Source organism: Lemur catta, chromosome 16 (assembly GCF_020740605.2).
Source record: "Lemur catta isolate mLemCat1 chromosome 16, mLemCat1.pri, whole genome shotgun sequence".
NCBI lineage: Eukaryota > Metazoa > Chordata > Mammalia > Primates > Lemuridae > Lemur > Lemur catta.
In genome coordinates, this window is record NC_059143.1 from 17,769,314 (window position 1) to 17,794,829 (window position 25,516).

Here is a 25,516-nt window from a genome sequence, read left to right on the forward strand (position 1 = left end):
TGGCATCTTAAGATATATACTCCTGATGGCAAAAACATAACAATGTATTTTTAAAAATATAAATTTGGAAGAATAAAAAGAGTTCTAAAAGAAGAATGGAGAGTGGGTGGTGGAATTACTGAATGAATAATTCCAAACAGGCAGATGTAGAAGGCAAAGCCATCGGCACACTCAGGTACTATTTGTGCTGGCTGTGCCATGAACACAGCCCCTCTCTTTTTATTTTATTACAGAATAGAAATCTATAGGTTGAAAGCAGTGAAGGTAAATAATCAATGCTCGAAATTTTGCTCTGCAAACAAAGAAGTCAATTTTGAGAGAAGCATGCATATAAGCCTTCACAAATAAATTCCCACCCTCACCAACAAATGAAAGGAAACATAGCCTTAAGAGGCTTGGGAAATGAGTCCAAGACCCATGCAAAATAATCACAAAGGATTTTCCAAAACTCTAATTCTGTAACACCTAATAAAAATTTCTTCTAAAAAGCGTAAATTTATATCAACTTCTACTTTAAAAATCCAATTTCACAGGAAATAAATGCCTCATCTAATCTGTTTCCTAGTTCCAAAGAATTTGGGGAGAGCTTTCATAGCATCTTTTTATCTCTTGTGGAGAATATTATGAAATTCTCCATGTTTAAGTAGCAGACACGTGCTGACAACCCGGCTGCACTTTTAGTTGAATGTCTTGTGATTAAAAAGCAGCTTTGTGCAGGCAGCCTTAGCCTGGGTAACCTTTTAACACCGTGCAGAAAAAAGTGAACACAACATGGATGTTGTTCTCCAAATGGAAAAGTGCAAACTTCTGAAAGAACTTGAAATGCCATTTGTTCATCCTGACAGTTAACTTTCATGCCCATTTGAGCCTTGAAAGTAGGCTGCAATCAATAATGCTAATAAGCAGAAATCAAACATCTTCCCCCCAAATTGAACTGAAGTCATATCTGTAAAAGGCCATAGCAGTGGGAAGTGTGCTTTGGTAGGAAAGACATGATGTGGCCAGGAAACTCTCCAGAGTTTTCCAGAAAGGATCTTCCTACCTGTAAAGCAGACTGGACACTTGAAAGTGCCTCCCATCCCTTCGAAGCTGTGCTCTATCAGGTGGCACTGGAGTTTGGCAGGGGAGTCGAAGGTCTGGCTGCAGAGTTTGCATTCATGGTTCAGTCCTTCATCTGTCAGGGAAAATACAGTAATAGAAATGGTGAAACCCGTTGTATCTTTAATAGACTAGTGAGTTAACCATAATTGCATACATTAAACTACTTCCATCACCTAATATAAATATGTGGTTATATGGTTTCTGGTTATTTCACATTATTTATGAGTTTATGTCAATTTAAAACATTTCTGGAATTTAAAATCCAAAGATAATCAGAAGTCAGATTTTTATCTCAGGGCTAATGCATATTATCAAGCTTTTAAAGTATAATTGGTATATCAATAATGAAGCAGCTCCTTTTGTCTAATTATCATGATTTTGTAGGCTCTCTATTTCCAAAGTCCTAAAATAGAGGACCCATAGAAGTGGATAGCCTCAGGGCCTCTCCTCTGGTTTATCTAGAAGGTTCTAGAAGTTTCTATGTTGAACTATAAGGTTTTCAGTGGTATTCCAACCGATACAAACTTTCTTTTTATTTCCAAGAATTTCTGCCAATTGTGAAATATTATTAATACTTATTGTACCGAATAAGTGCTCTGTGCTCTACTTTGTACTCCCTGTCCCCCATATTTTCCCAGTTCCCAGTTTTTTGCTCCCTTAACTTTGTAACACAGTTTCAATTTTACCCCCGGATTCAGACTCTGCCTGTGTTTTTCCAAAGCACTTTTATGAGCTCCAGGCTCACTTTTGATCAGTCTTGAATTTTTCTTAGATATCTTAGGAACAAAATGGTAGAAAACTATTTTGATGTAATAACATTGCTATATAAAGTGAAGTCTGTTATAGATAAAAACTGTTATTTTGATGTTACTTTTTTCCTCATAAAATGTTTATAGAATTTAAGATTTAAGGCTTATCCTAACTCATTTCAATGTGCAACTGTAAGAAATGAAATATAAGAACAGTAACACTTGCAACCTAGCTGTTTACTGTGTTTCGGACACTGTTGTTCCAACTGCTTATAGATATGAACTCATTTAAGCTCACTAAAACCCTAGGAGGAAAACTACTATTAGTCCCATTTTACAGACCATAAAAATGAGGCCCAGAGAATTTAAGTAACTTTTCCCAGAGTCACAAGGGCTCATAATTGGAGAAGCCAGAACTTGCACCCAGGCAGTCTGGATTCAGGGTCTATGATCTTAACAGACACACTGAGGCCTATGGTCTACACCTGCTAGTCCCAAGATTACTTATTAAGAGGTGGATACTGCACTCTACTCTGGCTTGTTATCAAGTTATACTTTTATATTCTCTGGTTTGCAATTATTAAAAATGCTATTAAGGAACGCTATCAGACATCCTACGTCTGGAGAATGAAAGACATAGTCACACTATGGGGTTAACAAGTCTATACTCCAAAGCTATATTCTTTCATTCAAAGACAACATGCATGTGTAAGTCCTTCACCAGTTGATAGTGCTGGCAATTCAAAGGCCCAATTACAAAGTGAGTTATTACTAGCTAACTAAGAGTAAAATCACTCTATTTGTATTCCTAATCTTTCTTCTTACACAAGTATGAGCCTTTAGAAGCAGAGGATTGGAATTTGTAAGAAGAGAAGCAAAGCACTAATTAAGCCACCCAGTACTGTCTACATTTCACAAGAGATAAAAACCTACTCTGTATTTGGGTGGCACAGTAAATTCCTTGATTTATAATTATGTAAGAGGGAGTTTAATTGTGCATACTGACATGACAAGGGGTTATACAAAAAGCTTTAGGGATTATATAAGATCAAGGGTTTTTCATCTGTTTTTTTTTTTTTAAATTCTAAAGCCACCAAAAAATTTCCAAATTTTAGACATTAAGAAATATAAGAAACACTATGTACCACAGGGAATTGGATCAGCAAGTTAATCATCAGAAATACCTGCCAAATTTAAGAGTCTTCTATTTCCTCAATGCTACGTACCTTTATTTTGAATAGTAAGAAGGTAACTAAGGGTTTTCCACTGCTTTTAAAATATCTGTTTTGCACTAAAACCAAGATATGGTCTATGGATGTAAGCTGGTATACATCTGTTACAGAATTTTTAAACTTGCAATAGTTGTGAAGTAACATGTATAGACCTGGTGAGCTTTCTTGGGGATAACAATTGACTGTCTCATGAGCGTAAAGTGACTTATGCAAGTTAAGATGCTCTTTAGTATGATGTTATCTTTCTTGACTATGAGTATTTTGTTTGGAAAAATAAGAGAAGGAAAAATAAATAAGATATATGAGTATGAATGCAAGGCAAATATACTTATCCATTTTTATTTATTTCCTACCCAAAGAAGAGAGATGTTGCATCCTCCACATGCTAAATAATCCAAATTTGGTCAAGTACAAAGCTGTGACACACAATCATAAAGATATTTACGTATCATTAGTGCAGACTTATTTTTTACATATTCTACCCTTCATTTGTGAAGGCTCTAAGTGACAGCAATGATAGCAAGAGCATCCAGCATCTTCAGAACTCTTTTTACAGCTTAAAAGCACATATTGTAATGTTGAAAAACTGTTGGAAGTTCCACCTGCCTTTTGCTTGTAACTGACACAGTGAGGTCTTTTCCAATAAACTGATCTTCTAGTTATTTTGATAGGAGAGAAAATATATCTGAATCATGGTACAGCAAATGATAAGATAAGCAAAAGTCGATATGTTCTAAGGCAGACAGTGAACACACCCACCCATTTCTCTTGCCTTTGTTCACTTTCCTGTTCCCATTCCCCATCCTCACACTTGCTTATTACCTCAAGGTCAAATGGATAATGAGAAAGAGAGAAAGAGGGACCCAAAACATTTTTACAACTGGGTAATATAATTTGGTTTGTATTTTTTTAAAATTGAAGGGAGGGCATAGATAGTAACAGAAAACTAATAAAATTGATTTATAATAAGAATTTCAAAAGTTTATGCTCATTCAGAGTCTTTGTTTAACTCCATTCTCATACATTCTAGATTGACCTTTATGTGGCTAAAGAGTATCTTAATTTTCAAAGAATTTCTGAAAACCTTTAGTGCTGGGAGGCATCTGGCTAAGTTAAGCACCATTTCTTTTCAAAACTGAGCTTCTCTCCTTTCTTCTCCCTGTCTGGTGTAAGCTAGAACACTCAAGGGTAACTGTTGTTTTAATTTAAAGCCGGTGTTCTTGATGTGACACTCTCAACACCTCCAGTTTCAGGTGAACCTAAGGCTTAGGTTCAGGGTTTTACCCATGAAGCCACAACCTGCACCTTGCTTTTCTCCCCCTCTTCTTCGTAAAGGTGCCAAAAAGCTTAAAAAATTCAATCGAAATAACCATTTCTGCTCTCTGGAAAGGTAGCAGCTGACAGTAATTGGATAATACAGCCTGACTCATTTATTAAAAAGAGATTCAGAGTCAATTGATTTAATAACCATTACAATATTCCATTAAGGATATAATAGGCTAGTACAGCCCTATTTTTTAATTAAGAATTATAGATGGGATCTTCGGATGAAACTTCTAGATTTTTCTTCTTCTTTTTTTGCTTATCTATATTCTCCAGATTTTCTACAATGAGTGCAATTTGTCTTCGTAGGTTATTTTGAAATTTAAAGAGTGAGAGAGAAAAAACCCTATTAATAAAGATTGATTACAACACTGAAATTTTGATAGCCAAAAAGTCAGATAGGAAATGCACAATATTACAGAGTATAGGAAAAGTCCAGTTTTGCACACTGGACTTAAAAATGTTCTAGCCAAATAAGTGTGAGAAAAGAAATTAGCACAGGGAAAGGGAGAAAGAAACAGAGTGCAAATTAGTTGAATGAGAATATGGAGCTTTCAGTATAAGCCGGCACCTTTCTGGAACACACAGAATACCCCCTCTGTTGGATACCTAGGGTGTGTGCGTATGTCCAGCAATGTGGGTCCAATGTCAGAGTGGAACCCTCCCCACCAAAGACATGCTGGAGGCCAGCAACTTCCTGCCCTGGTCACCCACTGCAAGGCATGACCAAAGGTGGTTTGAGCATAATTTAGAAATAATTTCACATGTATAGAAATTTCAGCTAAAATAATTATTTCCATTTGTTAATCTTCATTTAAGTGCAAACGTAAATGTAAACAGGAATCAAGTCTACATAAAAGAGACTGATGCTAATGTAAATATTTACTCCAATATTAAATGTTTCAAAGGAGAGAGTCTGCATACATAATTGGAGTACAACCTCACTGACTTAGCGGGAAACGTGATAATCATTTACAAAATTTTGTACTCTAAGAAAACAACCTGCTTGTCCAAAACCACTTCCAAGGCAAATGATAACTTCTATCCCTCCAATTTGTAAAAGCTGGACTTAATGTGAGTATTCATCAATCAGTCTTATAACAGAAGAAATATTAGTTACCTTTCAGATACTCAAGAACAATTTGAGTTATGAGGTCCGATGTGGCAATTGTTCGTTTAACACAAGACACTGACATTTCAATATAAACTTTAAACAAGAGAAACCCTTTAAGCAGCCTCCAGACTGTGTGTCCCATGTTTATGCTCCTTTTCCTTCAATAAAAACAAAAATCTAGAGCAGCTACAAGCAAATGTTCAGTGGTTGACTTACATGCAGCTGTTATCCCGGGAATCACCGGGGGCCCCCTTACCTCATCTGATCAACACTACAGCCATTACTGAGGACCAATTTGTAACGGTTTATAAGTAGAGCTCCTTCTCCCATTTACCCCGGAGACTGGCCAGAAGGGTCCTCCAGCCTCTTCCACTGCATAAATCTATAGGCTAAAGTCCACGGATACAAACCCCTCCCGGTACATCACCATGTGGCAGGGGCCATACTTAAAAGCTCTGATCTGAGTGAGAGTAAACTCTGCCCTCAAAATCCAGACAGAGGAATCAAATGCCCCGCAGTTGTAATTTTTCCACTTCGAATGTGTGTACCGCTATATCCTTATATATATATTTTTAAATCCAAGAAAATGATGCCCTAAACCAATTCCCACCCCCCTCCCCCCCCTTTACTTTGCTTCTCCTCTTCCCTGGGTTAATTTCCAAGCACACATTTATAAGCCACGGGTCTGAGGAGTAACAAAGAAAAGCTGTACGTGACAAAACTCACCCCTCGGCTACGTTGGCTCACCCTAGAAACCTGGAGTAGAAAAATAGGCAGACTGTACAGTAATTTGCCATGCACACAGACATCGCATTCCTTCTAGGTCCGCAGCGCTCGGCCACGATAATTTGTTGTGTTATATACTGCACATATTTCACAACTGTAACATAAACACGCTGAGCTGCTAATTTGGCAATGGAGAATATTACTTAGGCTTCAAAGTCTGCCAGCAGATTAGTCATTAAGCCCCCAAAGTAAGGCAGAACTTGAGAGTACTGACTATTGTGTGAACCTTTTTTTTTTTTTTAATACCAGTTTTAAAAATTCTGCCCTTATTTTCTTGAACAATTTAACATGAAAATGAATGTCACCTGAAGACTGACACTCGCACCTTCTCGGAGTTTTCTCATTGGCGACATGGGAATGTCTGCCACTGTCAGAAAATCTATGTCACAGGAGACAGTGACATGAGATACGAGCATAAGACTCTGACAATAAGAGGGAAAGGGCGCTGGGAACATGGGGAATGGGCACAGGTGCCTAGCCTTTGCTTCTCCAGCCACAAAATGCCTAATCTCAAGAAAAGCCAAATGATACACATCCCGGGTGCCTCGGCTAGACTTACTACAAGTTGCAAGCCTACGTTTAACTCAGTTCCTGCCTGGTTTTGGCCAACAGTCTAAAGGCTACAATGCTGTTGGACTTCAGAGGCAAAGCCACTGATATTGACACTGTTATTTCCCGTCTTGAACTTCTCACTATCAGCAGGGCTGGAGCAGGAAATGATTCAACTGGGGGAGGCTGCATGGTACCCAGCAGATTTTAAAGAGCCCAGGGGCTGCCTAGAGCCCCATAAACATCAGCAGCTTGGAAACTAGCAGGAGGTCCAGGTGGGTAGGGATAGGAGAGGCAGGCAGTGGGATTTTAGATGCTCTGAGATGCAATATCGTCCAATTCCTTGGCTGTCATCATAGGTTGTGTGAAGTACTTATTAGAATATTCTCATGTAGGAGAAAATATGAGACTGTTGTTCAAACAATAAACAATAAAACAAACAACCCACCAAAAAGGTGGCTCCCCTCCAGCTGTGGGGACTCAGCAGTGACATTTTAGTGCAAGTTGGGGACAGGGATAAGCACATAGACTAAGATACCCTTCAAAGCTGATCAGTATATTGGTACCTCTAGTTCTTTCTTTTCTTTCCTATTTTCCAAATCTAAACATGGACCCCATAGCTGAAGTCTCAGAGAAAACATAGTGCCAGCAAATAGCTTTAAAGGTAAAAATTTTGCCCTCAAATGTTTTCATTAAAAACAAACAAACAAACAAACATCGGTGTTTGGAAGGGCACTGAGAAAATCACTTTGAGTCCTCCCCTCTCCATCCCAAGCAAAAACATTCATAACCAAGAAAAGAAGAAAGTAGTACATGTTTGGTAGTAAATGTACCATTAGCTCTGGAAAAGGCAAGAGTGGGGCAAAGGGTGGAGTGAGGATTGAGATCAACTAAGTCTGAAATACATCTTCCAGGTCTAGAAACTAGAGTTGCTTTAAAAAAATCAGCTTCTCATAATAAGGCTTTGACTTCAGTATATACCACTGTGTCCCACTGAAAAGCATCCTGTTTACCTAAATAGGCGATTTTCCCCCTTGTTTATTATATATTATTGTCACTTGAATAGAAGAAAGTAAAGGTTTTTCTTTCAAAAATTTTATCACCTCATCTTTAGTGCTGTTCTGTTCTCTGTCTTAACAGAAAATCTGTGAGCACGCAAAGACAAGTATAAAACATTAACTTCCATTTCACATAACTGATTAGATGAATGCCAAGATTGGAAATAGCATGTTTTCAATTCAGCAATGCATTTCAGCATTTTCCTTGCCTATAATGAGAGGTGGGTGACAGCCCAGGAAAACATCTTAATACCAAGAGTGTCGAGATCTAAGTTTGGGGTTATTCACCAATTCTTGCTACAGTACAAATTCAGGAGGGCAAAGGTATTTGTCTGTTATATTCATTGATAAAATCCAAGAACCTAGAATAGGGTATGGCTGATAGCTGGGACTCAATAAATATCTACTGAATTTATGGGAAATACATACTTAGCTAATCCTATCTCTAATTTCATCAGAACAAAATGCCAAGACTAACAATAAAACAATATTTATTGTTTGTCAGTTGAGTTTCAAAAATTTGCTCCATCCTCTTGTGTATTAAACCCTGTGCATGTAACATATACCTTATAGAGCTAAATATACCTTATAGTGCTTGGCTTCATTCTTCCCTGAAGTTAGATTAAAATGCTCTGACAAATAAAGCATTAACATACTTTGTCTGATTTGCCAATTTATCTCTGGCAAGAAACTGATGAGTCAAAACTAATCCCTATTGAAAGAATAAAAATATTATTATGAATTTTATATCTGAAATACAAAAAAAGCACCATATGAAAGAAGGGGTAATTGCCTTTTAGTTGTCCCAAGTCATATAGCAGTCTCTACATCATATATCCATGACCTATAAATAATTTTTCTTAATACTTTCTATTCTTACATTACAAAGCTCCATCATTTTAAGCAACTGGCTAAATCAGATATATGTATTTGTTATACTCTTTGCTTAAAATGTCTCTTGTTTGATATCAAATACCTACTACAAATGCCCTCACATCTTGGACTTCTGGCACTGGTGGAAGTACAGATATATTTACCTTTGAGTACTGCACGCACAAAAAGCCCCCACAAATTAGTACAATTGAAAGAGGATAGTTCATGTAGCATAAACTAAATGTAACCTGCTTTAAAGTTAAATCTATTGGGAAAACATCTTTGAGAAGTGAGCCAGTGCAACAGTCAATATTAATTCCGCACAGCAGTGGGCCAGCAGCACCAGCATGTAGTGGACATAGCGCTCATCGGGCATGTTTTCCTGTTGCTGTGCTGAGTTTAAGGCAAGGGTCAGGGCCTTTGCTTTTCTTTTCTTTTTTTAATCTTCTTCTTGGCATAAAGCCATTAGTTATCTGAAGGAGAAAGTCTCCAAACACTGCAAAGCTGTTTATCCTTGCTAGCAAGCATGGCTTGCTACTGCTGATGATTTAAAAGAAAGAAAAAAAATACAAATCAAACAAACAAAAGAAATGGAATGAGGTTCAACAGCTTCTGTAAATGTTATGGATCTCAAGGACCAGGGGGTTCTGAGTGCCCATAGGTTTAAGACGAGCAGCTAGTTGGGCATTTTCAAAGCTAATTATCTTTCTAAGAAACTATATTATTGATTACTTATTGTAAAGATGACAACTTCTCTCCTAAATGGTGGTGTTTAGAATCAGAGTTCACCACAAAAGCACAAGTCATATCTGCAATGGCACATGAGGATATTAAGGGGGCCCAGAATCACTCCAATTTCCAAGGGACTTTATCTTTCTCCTTTTCACTTTCTGGCAATACTAGGAAAGCCATTAAGCAGGAATGTGAAAAGCACAATACTGCACGTTATTTGCAAATGAGTCACATTTTTATTGTTCTATTGGTGTGACCTTAGAAACTTGGCCTTGAAGATTAGGAAAAAAAAAAAAAGGTAATGGCACAATAAATGCAGTAAGATTTCTAAAAACAGTTTATTGGAAATGTGCTGTGAAACCTGAATTCTTCTAATCAAACGATGCCACCCCTTAGAGAAATTTTCCTGTGCATTATTAAAGTGATATACTGCAGTACTAGTTAGAGCTCCATAACCTTTAAATTGCCCGATTGTAATTAAGGCCACTAGTTTTATTTAGGAAGGTTCAAGGAGGCTCAATTTAAGTTGGCTTAACTAGTGTGAATTTAATGTCATGCTGCCAGAAGGCAGAGGAGCACCCTGGCCTGGCTGTTCCGTGGCACAGGCAGCTGTGGGGTCATGGATTCTAAATTAAGCCCAGATTTAAAGAAACTACAGATATCAGTAAATAGCTGGACGTGTGTAAACACACATTGCCATGTTTGCATATGTAACATCATTCATTCATTCAGTCATTCAACATACTGGCAATTTTCCAATTTGGGAATACAATACCTATATCTGATTATTTATAGAGTGGATGGAAGGGGTTTATAGTTGTTCTTAAGGGTATGATGATCACTTGCACAGAAAGGCAGGGCTTAAGGCAATGTCCAATCAGCATTAATGATTTCAAACGAAATGTGCACGTAACCAAGTGGTAAAGGCCTGAATCTTACTATAAATAAATTCTAAGAAGGAAAATTTGTAGTTAGGAATATGAGGAAGAAAGAAAGGCTGTTCTTTGGACAGGTCACCAAAGGGAATGCTGAGAACAATATCGAAACTTCACTGCAAGGGCAGCAAATCAAGGGGTGGAACAAAAGATGAGAGAAAATGAAGGGACTCAAAGTACAGACTCAAAGCAGCAAAGGGTAGCAGCAGAGAGAAAGCACTTAAAGACTTGACCCATGTTCAAAATTTGACTGGATGGGAGCTCAAAAACATTCATCTCTGGATAGAACGCTGGCAATTTTCTGTAGCTCCAACAGCAATAATGATAAATGAATTTCTTTACAGCCAAGTGGCTCAAGCAGCCAACTACGTTACCACTATATAATTAATAACAATAAGCAATTAAAGAGAACAGCAGGTTACAACTATAAGGTGTCAAAATATATTAGCAATGGAAAATACTGCAACAATACACTTAAAAGAAAAAGAAACATACAGCATGTGAATCCACGTACGGTACCTTCTTCCAGACTATATTTTGGATAAAGCTTTTAGGCTGGAAGAAAAATAGAGGATGACATAAAACTACTATGAAGTGATTAACATCCCTCCAAAAACAAATAACATTCCCAATGCTCAGGGAAATCAGAAATGTGAGCTGGGAAACATGATTGTGACGGCACAGGAGAGTTGGCTGACCACTCTTTGGCATTATCCTTTTACTAAGAAATATTCTAATAAGTATCTCACAACACTGTATTTGTTGGCTCCATTCTTTTCAAAGATCTCAGAACATTTTGCTTGTTTTTGGAGGATGGAGAAGTGATAAACTAGGACACTGTAGGAAAAAAGAAAGGGTTGACATTATATATTTGGCTAAAGGCTGGAGCATTAGATAAAAGTTAGAAAAAGCTTTGGAGATAATCTAACTATGGACTTGTTTAAAAGTTGAGAAAATTGAGAGCAGAGATACTATAATAACTAAAATGCCCAGGAATGAAAAGTATTATGGTCACGGCCAGCACCAGAATTCAGGCTTCTTAAATTCAAAACCATACTGTCCTACTCAACTCTAACTTGAAAATAATATGTCCTCCCTCTTCAATTCAATAATTTAAGTTGTCAATTAAACAAAACAAAAGTTACCATTTTCTAGATTTCTTATTTTTTTATTTTTAATTATTATGAGTACATAATAGTTGTATATCTTTATAGGGTACATATGACGTTTTGATACAGGCATACAATGTGAATTAATCAAATCAGGGTATCCATCACCTCAGGCATTTAACATTTCTTTGTGTTAGGAACATTCTGATTCCACTCTTTTAGTTATTTTAAAGTACACCCTAAATTATTGTTGATTATAGTCACTTTGTTTTATTATCAAATATTGTTCATCCTATCAAACTATCTATTTGTGCACCCATTAATCAGCCCCACTTTATCCCCCGCTCCCCACTACCCTTCCCAGCCTCTAGTAACCGTCATTCTACGCCAGATTTCTTGACGCCCTAAAAGAAACATTCCTGACTGTACAAGTTGTGGCATAGCAGCTGCTGTCATTTTCTGTCCATGGCAATAACCCAATGAGTTGGTTAAATGATCACTTGAAGCCCTGTGGAGGCTGGCCTTGAGAGCTCCTTTATGGAATTACAATTACTCAGAAACAAAAACTGATTTCTTAATTCTGGTCTGCCTATAACTAACTCTACTTCTTTAAGTACCTGGATCATTCCCTGATTTGGTACTAAACTGAGTGTTTGAGAAGAAACTTAGAATGCAGAATCCAAAGTGTGTGGCTTACTAAAAAGGTTAACCCCATACTCATGTACTGAAAATAGGTTAGCTCAGTATGTTCCTAACCTACTTTTCTCTCTTGGGCATCATTCTGGATATACCAGCACATTTAGACATTATATGCTGAAGTCAAGATGTTCCTGGCACACCAATGAATCACACTCATTTCTCCTTTCTTCTGTTGTTTCCTGTCAGTCAAGAGCTATGTAAGTGACAGAGTTGTCACTCACCGGAGTGAGTGAGAGGGAGAGAGGGAGGGAAGAAGGAAGAGAGGGAAGAAAGAAAGAAGGAAGGAAGAGAGGGAGGGAGGGAGGCAGAAAGGACAAAAAATTCATGTTGTAACAAAGATTTCTATCTCATTTTTACTTCATTTTGAAATATAGTGAAGAAGTAGGTGTCTCTAAGTACTTCTGCTATGTCAAAAACCAAAGCTGAAGACTGTGAAATAGAGCCTAATGAAAATCATAGATCAGTTAATAAGTGTACCTGTTAAATGAAGAACAAGACATAACAATTATGGAGAGCTCTTTTTCACATAATAATTCCTTATATTGCCTTTTGTAAAGCTATTAAATATTTCTAAGACTATAATGCCAAATTATAAAGATGTTTGGGGCACAATACATTTTTTATCTCTTACGTTTATGATAATTTTTCTAAAACCTGAACCAGTTCAGTCAAGATCTGTTTAAAAAATGTAAATATTGTATACTATGTCAATATAAAGAAGGCTGATAATGACTCTCCTAATACAAAAGGGAATCTATTGAAATAATGTCACTAAAATATCTATCAATGGTCTTATAACTATATATTTAAAGGCTCTGCTTTGCCTTGCACGATTTTTGATGCAGTCAGCATAGAATTCCAGTGTTGTCTTAGACAACCTAAGTAGAAATCGGATACCTACAACTATACAGTTTATTTACTTTCTGAAAGCAAGTCATATTTAGCTCACTTATCAGTTTCATTCTTGGTAAAGAAAAACATAAAAGTCTAGGAAAGAAAGCAAACTGTAGCGATGTCTTGGCTTGTGAAAAGCAGTAGCAATAATTGTTTTCTTAAAGACAGAGATTGGGATGAAAATTTTTATATTTGGATGATCAGGAGAAAAGTGAATACTTTTATATAACTTTTTAGAATTGTAATAACTGGATAAAATAGGAGACATATGGTCTGACCTGAACCAGCAATGAATGTTCTCTTATCTCTGAATACTAGAGGACAGACAGCTCAGAAATTATTAATAAAAACAAGAGTAGGTAAATAGAGACTGGCATTGCATAAATGTGCAGAAAATAATAAAGTGGAGAAAATATTTTTTATCATATTTTCAATTAATTGCAGTAACTGAGCATGTATAGATAACCTATATTTAGAGAAAAATGCCCACTAACAAAATAATTTATTTTTCTCTGGAATGAGAAATGACGTTTCCTTAAATATTGGCCTTCGCTACTTCAAAGAAATGAAAAATAAAATAAATCTCAGAGAATTAGACATAACTATGGCTACCTCAATAGGCGAGCACGTGACAGATGAAGAGAGAGACTGGCATTGTGGTCCAGCCCGAGCCCTCTGATACACGCGACACAGCTGGACATCTCTTAAAAGGGAATGACAGCAGGAGGAAGAGGAAGGATACAACCAAGTGACACACGGGACCTAGAATCTGGGCACCTCTCTATTGAAACAAATATTAGAAATTCTATCTGAAAATGATAACAGTAGAGAAATTCCAAATCAAAGTAGTCACTATGGCCTTAACTCACCCGATTAGGTCTAAACATGATCTCATCTACTGCAAAAGATCACGCTTTGTGCTCAGGCCAACACGACTTTTAAGCGCAAGATGTTGAATGAAGTGTCCACACAAGTCAAACTCATGCTTCTTTCTTTTGTGGAAGGCCCTATGATAAGGAGACTGTTATCATTGCTAAGACTACTATAAAGGTACAGTTTCCTCTCATTATCTCTACCTGCGGATCACTGTAAATATAGCAACTACTTATATAGTCTTCTACAGTTTTCCAAATGTACACATGTGGGTTTGTACACGTGAATTCACAATTAATCTGCTCAATGATGCAGATTGTTCCAGGTAACCCAAATCCTACAAAGAGCTTCACTGATTTGCTTGAAGTGACACAGGTAGTCACTGATAGAGTTTGGCTTAAATCTTGGTTTAGGGTCCAGATTAGGGGAAAAAAAATAAGTTTCAATTTCAAAGCAGGTTTTTAGTTAAATCATGCATGATAACTTAGTTTCCTGGGTCCCTGTGCTCAGGAAGATAGGAGATCACCCAGCAACTTGTGCTGTTAATGTGTGTTTAGTTAAGGCAGTGAATACCAACAGGGAGAAAAATTAGAAAAATATACTTTCGGCATAGCCCTTTCTGATTACCTTAATGGTTTATTTTAGTGCCCTTTAAGGTTTGATGAAGGCCAAAAATCTGGTACTCTTTTTTTTGTTGTTGTCATTATTGTTTTCAAATTCATCAAGATTTAGTCTCAAACTTGGCATTCAAAAATCTGACTAATTCATGAAGAAATAACACATTTCGATTTTGCTGTTTTGGGTAAAATGATATGATTCATTTTATTAACAAAATCTGGTCTTAAAATCTAAAAAAAAAAAAGTCATTATTTTCAAACTGTGTGAGACAAGGCAGAATCATTTGTTTCCCAACAAATGGTACCAGTTACAGGGCTGTTTTCTCTTCCTCATGTGGAGAGTTTCACATAGACTGTTAAATATCACTTACTGAGTTGATTTGGAAAATACCAAGAAAACCATATACTGTACAGCTCAAATGATTGGAGTTAACAAAAACAAACAAACCCTCCCCGGCCCCCAGAAATGTAAATAAAAAGTTAGATTTCCCTGTACTACATTTGATTGCATTAATTGATGTTTAAAAAAAATCAGCTGAAAATAAAGCCCAGCAGTAGCATTTTTCTTTCCTAAATCACAATAGCAGCACATTACAAACATTACCAAAAGGTCCCCTGGTACGACTGTAAAGTTCTACTCTGGCAGTAAAATGCATCTACTGTGTGTTCTCCATTTTCATCTCCGCCCTCCCAAACATATAAGAAAACAGGTCACAAATGCAATTAAGCCCTTGCGTATTGCTTAAATATTAATTTCCAGTGAATGCTCAGAAATTGAATGGTCAACCACTAAATCTTTTTTTAATATGTATTTTAAAATTCCTCTTATTCCAACATAGGGGTTGAGCTCTTAGAGCAAGTAGACCATTACTACTGAGTCCAGCTTGATAATCTGTCATCCTTCCCACTGCCACAAAAGTGACTTCCACAGCAGGGGGAAATTCCTAGTACACACGGCATGCACTCAGTAGGCCTAGCATGTCAGCAAACACTGACCTCTACCGTAGGCGTAAACTCACTTACACTATAGTGTGTAGAAAAGACAGTATTTATCAAAATCATCACAGGCGTTATCCCCAAAGTCTTTCTTCCCGTGTGACATGGGGGAGTAGTTTTAAGAACTCAGACTTTGGAACCACTCAGTGGGTGGGACGCCCAGCCCTGCCTCTAACAAGCTGTGCCATCTCACGTAGGTTTTTATTCTTGCTTTGGTCGAATCATCTATGAAATGAGGGTACCAAGTACCTATGTCATAGGGCTGTAGAAGTGTGACTCTATCAAAATAATATATCCCATAATGTATCTAGCACAATGTCTGGTCCATAGTAACTGCTCAGTAAATATGAGTTGTTCTTGTTACTAAGCATGAAATAAATGTTTGCTCCATTTGTTGAAGTATGTTATATCAATGTTTTCAATCTTTAGAACTCATTTATTGATTTCGTTCCTCTAAATTCTTCCTCTCCCCCTCCACACAGGACAAACAGAGAGAAGAGAAGGAAGAAGCCAGGGGCTGTGGGGTAGAGAAGGGCCTTGTTTCCACCTGTTTAGACAAGTGAAGGGAGAGGGAAAAGTTTCATCGAAGTCGTTTTCCCATCAATGGGCAGTTTGGTCAGCTGCCCCATAGCAGCTGTGGGTCTCGCAGGACTTGAGAGGTGAAACTCAGACAGTGCTCACAAGGGCAGAGACTCCGAGCTGGCTCAGCAGGACACTGGCCGGGACCAGGGCAGTCAGAGTGGCCTTCAGGAGAGGTGGGTCTGTCGCATGGGCCCTGCCCACTCTCAGGATAAGCCGCATTGATTAGGCTCCCAGACTTGTGGGTCATTTGGTCAAATCCAGCAGAGACCTTTTGTTAGTTTTTTAAGTTGACCCAGACATTTATGAGGAAATCTCAGCATAAGGTAATGATAAATGTTAAAACAATACCCTGAACGTGTTAATGCTGTTAAATTATGCACTTTTGCAAACCCCTTCCTCTTACGGCATTACCACAGCAACAATGGCTACTTTTCCCCTTCTTCTTCCTCTTCTTCTCCTCAACCCAACTGTGTGTGTGTGTGTGTGTGTGTGTGTGTGTGTGTGTGTGTGTGTGTGTGTGTGTGTGTGTAGGGGGGGAGGGAGCATGTAAGATAATCTATCAGTGTGTTGGTTGGGATGACATGGAAAATCAGTTCAGAACCGAGGAAGAGGAGCACAGTTCAAATGGAAAAGAACTGTCACAGCAGTTGCTGGTCCCCAACCCCCCCCCACCCCCGTGTCCACCCAAGTCTCCTTCCCTCGCTCAGAAGTGATTTCCCTTTGGGATTCCCACCATCCTTTACAGGATTCTCAGGGCCTGTGTCACCTTTGCCCCATGGCATAAATACATCTCTCATCGCCCCTACCAGATACATTTCTCCTTGATTATCTTCCTTATCAATTACTAGGCCTGTTTTCAAGACAGCTGTGGTTTTTGATTTGTGTGTGTGTGTGTGTGTGTGTGTTGGCTGGTTGACTAAATGAATGGAAGGAAGGAAGGAGACAGGGAGAGAAGAGAGAGAACGAGGGAGGGAGGGAGGGAGGGAGAGACAGCTTTGGTGAAGCCACTGAGTTTTAAGGAACTCTGAGCCCACCCAGGGATTGGTTGGGAGCACATGGCTGGTTCTTGTTAGTGCCCCAAACAATCCAACACGTCGTCTTTGCAAATCCATACCATTCCTTTACCAGTGATACATCTCTGGCTCAGTTTTCTTACTTTTGGTAAGCCCAAAAGTCAAAAACAAAAACAATTGTATGTTGAGTCCTATTGCCTATATTTATTTTTATCTAAAAAATAATATTTTCCGTTTTTCTAGCAGGACCTGCTTACTACCTGCTAGTGTTCTGGTCAACTCCATTTTCTACTGACAAACAAAAAACTAGTCCCAGCCTCTGCATGCTGAGTTTAGCTGCTACCATTTGCTAGGTGCTACCTCTGCTCAGTTCTCCAGCAAATTTGCCCTTATTTTACATTTTTAAGAATGAGATTAAAAGAATAGTCTTAATAAATGCTATTAATATCATACAATGCTACTGCATTCCCTTTGCACCATCCTTACTGATTCGTGGGCAAAGTGTTCTTTCTTTAGAATGCCACCTCACTGTAACCTCTAGAAATCAGAAAACATTAGAAGTCCCCGAGTTTAAATTCTGAGATTAGTCTGATTTTAGAAACTCAATTAACAGTTGTTAGGGAAAAAACCCCACATTTTAAAAATCTACTATGAAATGTCTGCATTGGGTTTCTGCAACACACTAGTCTCTCAAGACCTTTACCCCCTTAACCAACTGCTATAATATCTGACCAGCTGTTCTCAGTCAAACTGACACCCCTGGTCAGTCAGTGAACAACAGGCAGACAAGAAAGAGGTGTGCGGCATCCTGTGTGCCAGGGTGACGCTCCCTCTTTTCCAGGAGCCAACCTGCCTGTTCATTAGCCTTTGCAACTCTCACTTTCCCAGGCACAGGCTTGGGTCTTCTCATTAGCACCGAATTCCCTGCCTCTACGAAGAACACAGATGTCAGGCGAGCCTGACCCAATATCTGGCTGATCAGATGCTGTTTACTTTCATAAGCCCGAGGTTTTAGTGCATCTTGAGACGAGGCGGTGGGATTCTTCCCTGGCCCTCCCGGTTGTGGCAAAGTAACGGAATGCACGACAGGCTCACAAATGGCCTGAGCCCACAGCCGCAAATCTGTCATTAGGAGAGGGCTGCTGTCTGCCACGGGAAGCTTCCCTAAAGGACAAAGGGTCCAGACGGCTTCTCTGGAAAAGGAAATCTGCAGGAGGTTCCAGTCCCCTGAAACAACCAGGCGTGCCTTGGCACATCCAGCCTGGGGCAAATGGCCCACTGTCTTGTCCTCTTCAGAAAACGCTCTTTGTGGGGAATTAAATAAATAAATAAGCGCGTGCATACATAGACGCATACATACATACCAATATGAAATGAATCTCTTTAATAATCTGAAGATACCATCTCAGCTCATGTATAAGGCAGTCGTTAGGGGCCTGTGACAAAGGGGCCTTTGGGTTTTCTCTTTACCTTTGATCTGCACGATGAAATGTTAATGTCCATTCCACCGGGGCCCCTTCCAGAAACACACCCTTTCTAGAGAGGCTCCCCCTGCCCACTGCAACCTCCACTCACATGCCCCGTTCATATTTAAGTGCTGACTTCGAGCTCATGCCTGGAAGCACTGACATTTTTAAACAGGGCTAGCTAAACTGCTAAATACAATTTATTGATGATAAAAGAGCACAGCCGCGATGAAACTGTGGCAATTTAATAATAAATACACTCCCATCCCGTGCATCTTGCCATGCTGCACACAGTGAACGTGTGAACCTTAACTCCAAGCGTTTTGTCTCTAGTAGGTAATGTGGGGTGGGGGGAGACAGTCCACAGAATCTATAATTTTGTGTTGATTAGGTAGGAAACAACCAGAAGCACATATTTTGATATCTCTATTAACAGCCTGTTCATGTCTAACTGCAAAACTTGGTTGCACTTCTTTCACCATCTTTGCCCAAGACAGACCAGTAAACACAATTCCTCTCTCTATAATTAGCCTTTTCTCTGAGGGCCCTGAAGTAAGTCTGCATGCCGTAGATTTAATATCCAGTGCTATATCCATATGTGCTGCCCTTGCCTGGTCCCAGAGCATATAAACTCCCCTATTAGCAGCCTTGACTGCTTAATTATGCAGATTTTTTTTGTACCCGCCTGCCTGTAAAATTACTGTGTCTAACCTTTTTTTTTTTTCCTCTTTGCACCATGCTGGCCATTCTAATGAAATCGGCATAGGGGAAAGGGCCTGATTTGCAGTTATGGAGGCTGGATCGCACTGGCAATCTGTCCTTAGTGGGAGTTACAAAAGAAGTCAAATGCCTTCATCTGGTTCTACCCTATCATCCCCAAGGCGATTGAGTTCACTTCCCGATGCTTCCCAAGTTTTCCTCAGGCTGTCCAATCAGCAGGTCCACCAGGGAGCCCAGCCTAGCTTGCAACAGTCTCTGTATCTAGTTACAGCCCCACCAGGGACAGTCAACCATCCACCCCCAAGCCTTCAGATGAAAACCTTTTCTAACAAGGCCGCCCAGCGCCAATGAAATAACACACATCTGCATATCCACTGGGTCCCATGTTTCTTGTGCTCATGGATTATGTATCTTGCAGCCTCTAATAAAGAAATGCAGTTCTTTGTTTAATGTTTATCTTGTGCTTGTTAAGCAAATGCTAATGTTGTATCAGAATGCTTTAGTGCTATTTGGGTTTTTGGTGATTTACTACAAGACAATCTGCTGTGAAGTAAATTTAGAGAGGGAGAAAAGGAAAAAAAAATATCATTCTGGTTGAAAGGGAGGGGAAAAAAAGGTTTGACAGAAAAATCAAGGAAAAGGGAATGAGGGAGTGTGGAGAGAATGAGGAAGTGAGAGTCAGCGTGAGAGGCAGCAAACGCTGGAGACAGACAGACAGGCGGAAGGAGGGACAGACACACATGCACCCCCCCAACACACACAAAGAATAGGGGTGGGAGGAGAGAGCAGGGCCTTATATAAATCCCCCAGCCCCAGGCTGACATACCCACTTTATCACTGGACAGTTTGAGACTCGGAGCTACAGAAATAAACCCAGTACAATTTCCAAAAGGGATGAGACGATAACTTCCCCTTCAGTGATAAGGTAAACAGTGTCCTGAAGGGTAAACAAAAAATAAAAAAGCCTTTTTTTGTTGTCTGCCTTTGTGCCCTGATGGTTAGCACTGTGCACTGTTATTCACAGACCACAGGGAAGCCCTAAATTTAATTGTTCATGCCTAGCTCTGCTAGAAATAGGCAAAAAAAAAAAAAAAAAAAATCAGAACCTCCCTCCTCCCAATTTCAGGGAGAGGTGGGGGCTGGGGAGAAGAAAAGAGGGTGGCAGCTTGGAAGCTGATGAATGAATGCCCTTTATTTATCCTTTGGCAAGATGGGATATGGAGATCCACAGTGCAAACCTTCCCGCCTGCTTTCCAGCGCTGCAATCCTGGTAGGAAGGAGGATGGCATTTTTATACCGAGAGATTACACATTTCCCCTCTACTCCACATTTTTGATAGGACAGGTCAAAATGCATTTCTCTACAAGTAAAACTGGGGAAAATTGAGGTCTGTATATTTTAAAATTATAGCTGTCATAATTTGTTGGCAACTTGTGAGGTTCATTAGGTCTTCGATTTCTGTGTTTTACAATACACAGAGACTAACTGATAAGAGAGAGGGATGGAGAGAACAGAAGGGTGCGTCCGGTAGAGAAGAATTTTACTCAGAAAGTACACTTGTCACAAATCATAGTCCTGTTCTTTCCCTCCTCTCTGCACTTCGCGAAATAAATCAATACATTTCCAAAAGGATGAAAAAACTCTAAGTGGGTAAATGAAAAGCAAACACCTACCATACAAATACGCACTCTGTCAAGTGAAAATTACATCCACATAGGAGAATGCCATGTTAGCTTTCTTCTTGGGTAAACATCTCTATCCTTAACCCACTATAGAAGCTGAGGACAAATTTAGTCTTCGTGATTAATACAATTAATTACAACTACTCTGGTTCTTCAGACATGCCTCAAAGATGTCACAGAAGTTTCCATTAAAATTGTGAGCTCCTGCTTTAGAAAATGTATGTGTAATACACTTTATTTTCTTTGCTAAAAATTTTTTTAAATACTTGTTCTGTTTTTCCTCTGAACATTATTTTCCTTGATAAATTTGCTGCTCTCTAATGGTATCCTATTAACACACAAAGCTTCATTCGCCAATGGAAGAGAGTAGAATAGCTGGAGAAGGCATCCGTTTGCTACCTCGTACCACAATAACTGGAAATCTAAAGTTTGGGCTTCTCAGCCTTTTAAGTCATCTAGGGCTCTCTGCAGGGAGTGAAGCTCAATTACTTCTGTGGACACTTGTCCTTTGAGGTCTAACCAGAGTCATCAACTTCCTTCCATGATTTCATTTCACTAAGTGACATGATCATGACAGAATTCATTTAGGCTCCAAGCAAATCCTACTGCTGAAAGGCCTCTCTTCCCATTGTTTTAGCCATTTGGTCCCCATTGAGGGTTATTATTAGAATTGATATTTAATGTATCTCTTTCTCCCCCTTTAAATTTAACAGAGGGTCAAAAAAAAAAAAACAGAAAAAGGAAATCAATGGCACATTTCGTTAGCTGGTTCTTGTATCTTTGGCAGACCACGAATCACAGGTTTTGCTGTTCATAAAGTATTAGAAAAACTCTCCAAATAATAAATAAAAGCAACACATGCATGTTTAGATCTGTCTTCTCAGTGACTTACAGTACTTTCCATTCCCATATCATTAATTCACATTCTATTCCTAAGAAGTAGTTGTGTTCTGTGTATTATAATCTCCATTAGATAGTTTAGAAAAAAAAAGATACTAACATGTTAAAAAATGTCCTTCAAAGATGAATGTTTAATCCCAGATCTCCTGCCTCCCCCAGCAGAGTGGGTTTGGGGGAGTTCAGGCTACTCAAGGGCCTGGTGCTTGTATAGTCACAGCTTGTTTTGAGGCAGAGTCTGACTCCAGTGGGTTTACCAAGAGCTCACTTTCCTTGCTAGAGTAACCTCAGTAATGCTCTAGTCATCCTGGCCTAGACACCCCAGCATTCAATGCAATGCGTTATCATAGATAAACACTTAGGATTAATGTGATGAAAAGATCATAAACTTGAATGCAACTACACTTTCATTCTGGAACTTTCAGTGACCTGGGTAACCCGAGAACAATGAGTGACTGAGGAGATGTGACACTGTGGTATTCTCCATTGGCACCAGAGCACTGCAGAATTCAGCTGCTAAGACTTTTAGGCACTCCATGAAGAAGAAAATAGTATGTCAGTGGTATCCCCCAGAAGCCAAGCTAAATGATTTTGGAGTAATCTGAACTGCCATTGGAATAGACTCCAGGGTGAGAGTAAGACAAAGAATTTCTTGGGGCAGCTGGGATAGAATGAAAAAGTGGGTTCCTTGGAAGGTGGCAGTTAGAATTAGACAATGAGGTTATGTAATTCTCACTGGAGTTGAGAGATTCCAACTGAGGGACCTTCTAGAAACTATTTTACTTAAAAACAAATACACAAACAACAAAAACTAACAAAAGGTAACCCCTGAGGCTTGGTTTAGAATATTTAGAGTACATTAAATTTTTACCTTCTCTAGGATCACCCTACACACTAGTTTCTAAAACTTGTGGGACAGGAGGGCCACTTTGCATTGGCAAAATAAGTTCCTCCTAGAGTAAACCTCTTGCAGATAACAATTGTAAGTTTTAGACAAAATACAAAAAATAATCACCCTGAAGGCACCGGCACCGAATAAAAGCAGGCACAGTCTGGAGAGTCAACACTTGGAAGAAGGGAGTGACACAAGATGAATTTCCTTTTCTTTCTTTCTTTTTTTTTTTTTTTTTAAACAAATTTTAGATGCACATGGATGCTAGTATTCCAATAGAAAATTTCAATTATCTCTGACTTGAAGAACCAAAGGACAACATTTTGGGCAAGCACAGCCACTGAAAAGTATGGAGAAAACCCTGGAAAGGAAAGAACCTGGTAGGCATGGGGCAAACATCCTGTGTATAAACTCTTCTCAAATCTCTGGCTGACTCCTGAACACACAAGTACAGAACTTACTGCAAGCAACCCAATGAAGAATTTAAGAAATATAAATATATATTATTAATAATGAATATTAAGCTGACATTTGAGCTGCAGTCCAAGAGATAGAGTTTGCAGTTTGAATCCAATCAAGCTTCCTGTCTGTTAAAACAAAGATATAAGCCCTCTTTTGGGCAAAGTATCCACAGCATAACATTCATTATGTCCAAGATACGATTCAAAATTAGTGGGCATGCAAAGAAAATAGAAATGTGATCTATTTTTAAGACAAAAGACAATTACCTCAGATGTTGGAATTAGCATCTAAGGATTTATAGCACCTATTATAACTATGCTTAATGATATAAAGGAAAATATACTCCTCATGAATGAAAACATATGAAATCACAGCATAGGAAAACAGAACCTATACAAAGGTAACAAATAGAAATTCTTAAACTGAAAATTATAATTTATGAAATATAATAATCACTGTATGGGCTTAAGAGTATAATGGATGTGATAAAGGAAAAAGTCAATGAATATGAATATAGATTAATAGAAATAATTTATTCTGAAAAATAGAAATGAACAGAGCCTCAGGAACCTGTAGGACAGTATCAATGCATGGGTAGCTGTGGTATCAAGGTGAGGAGTAAGAGAATGGGGAAAATAATAGTTTAAGAAACAATGGCTAAAAATGTCCCAAATGTAGTAAAAGACACAACTCTACAGACTCAAGAAGCTCAGCAAACTCCAAGTAGAAGTACAAGAAAACCACATAAGCATATTCTAATAAAATAAGTAAAAACCAAGATAAAAGAAAAATCGTAAAAGCAGTAAAAACAAAAACAATAAGCTCCTCCCTCCAAACAAAAAACAGAACCAAACCCCTAAACTCACAAAAACATATTACATAGGGGAAAACAATGCCTTGAATGGTTTCTGACTTTTTGCTAGAAACAATGGATCCCAGAAGACAGTGGACCAACACTTTTAAGGCACTGAAAGATAAAAGAAAAGTGTCAACCTGTGATTCTATTTCCAGCAAAAAGTACCCTTCAAGAAGGAAGGTGAAATTAAAATATCTCCATATAAGAAAAACAAAGAGAATTTATCACTAGCAGAATTGAATTACAAGGAGTATTTCTTCAGGCTGACAGGAAATTATACCAGATGAAAACGTGGCTCTTCAGGAAAGAATGAAGAGCATCAGAAATAGTAAATATCTGATAAACATATATAATTATTTTTCTTTTAATCTTTTTAACATATATATGAATACTTAAAGCAAACATTACAACATTGTCTTGTGGCATTTATTATATATGTCAATATAATACATACAAAATCTATATCATAGATTGACCTAGGTAGTTACAAAGTGTTTACATTTAATGAAACTGGCAAGATATTTATGATAAGTAGACAGTGAAAAGTTAAGGATGTATACTGTAATTCCTAGAACAGCCACTAAAATAATAATGCAAAGAAGCATAGATAAAAAGCCTATGGATAAATTATAATGTAATTCTAAAAATTATTCAAATAATCTAAAAGAAGGCAGGAAAGGAGGCCAAGACAATCAAAAACAGAGGACAAATAGCAAACTAATAAGAAATGGTAGGCCTAAATCCAATTATAGTAATAAATACATTAATTATAATGTATTGAACACTAATTAAAAGAGATTGTCAGAATGAATAATGCTATGTACAAGAGATACACATTAAATGTAAACAGAGGTTGAAAGGAGATGGATAGAAAGAACACATATCATGAATACAACAAGCATGAGAATGCTAGAGTGGCTATATTGATATCAGACTTCAAGATAATATTGCCAGAGATGAAAAAAAAAGGGCCAATTGATCGGGAAAATGTAACAGTCATAAATGTGCATGCATCTTAAAAGACCTTCAAAATATATAAAGCAAAAACTGACAGAATTTAAGGAAAAAATAGATAATCTTAACAACCATGGATATTTGAACATCTCTCTTAGCAATTAATATTGGCAATCTTATAATCATAGACGGATATCTGAATGCCTCTCTCAGCAATTGATAGAACAACTAGCTCCTTGCCCCCACCAACCACTAGAGACATAGATGATCTGAACAACACTGTCAACCACCTTGACCTAATTGATAGCTATAGAAAATTATACTCAACATCTGCAGAATGCATACTATTTTC

General features: G+C 38.2%; 1 protein-coding gene across 2 annotated transcripts in view; it reads right to left on the minus strand.

The window, feature by feature from the left end:
- The window catches only part of ZNF521 (zinc finger protein 521), a 270,113-nt gene that overhangs the window by 27,790 nt on the left and 216,807 nt on the right, over window positions 1–25,516 (minus strand). For both annotated transcript variants that reach the window (XM_045527501.1, XM_045527500.1), the window contains one exon: window positions 1,043–1,174. In XM_045527501.1, coding sequence (XP_045383457.1) covers window positions 1,043–1,174 — 132 coding nt within the window. The remainder of the gene's footprint in view (window positions 1–1,042; window positions 1,175–25,516) is intronic.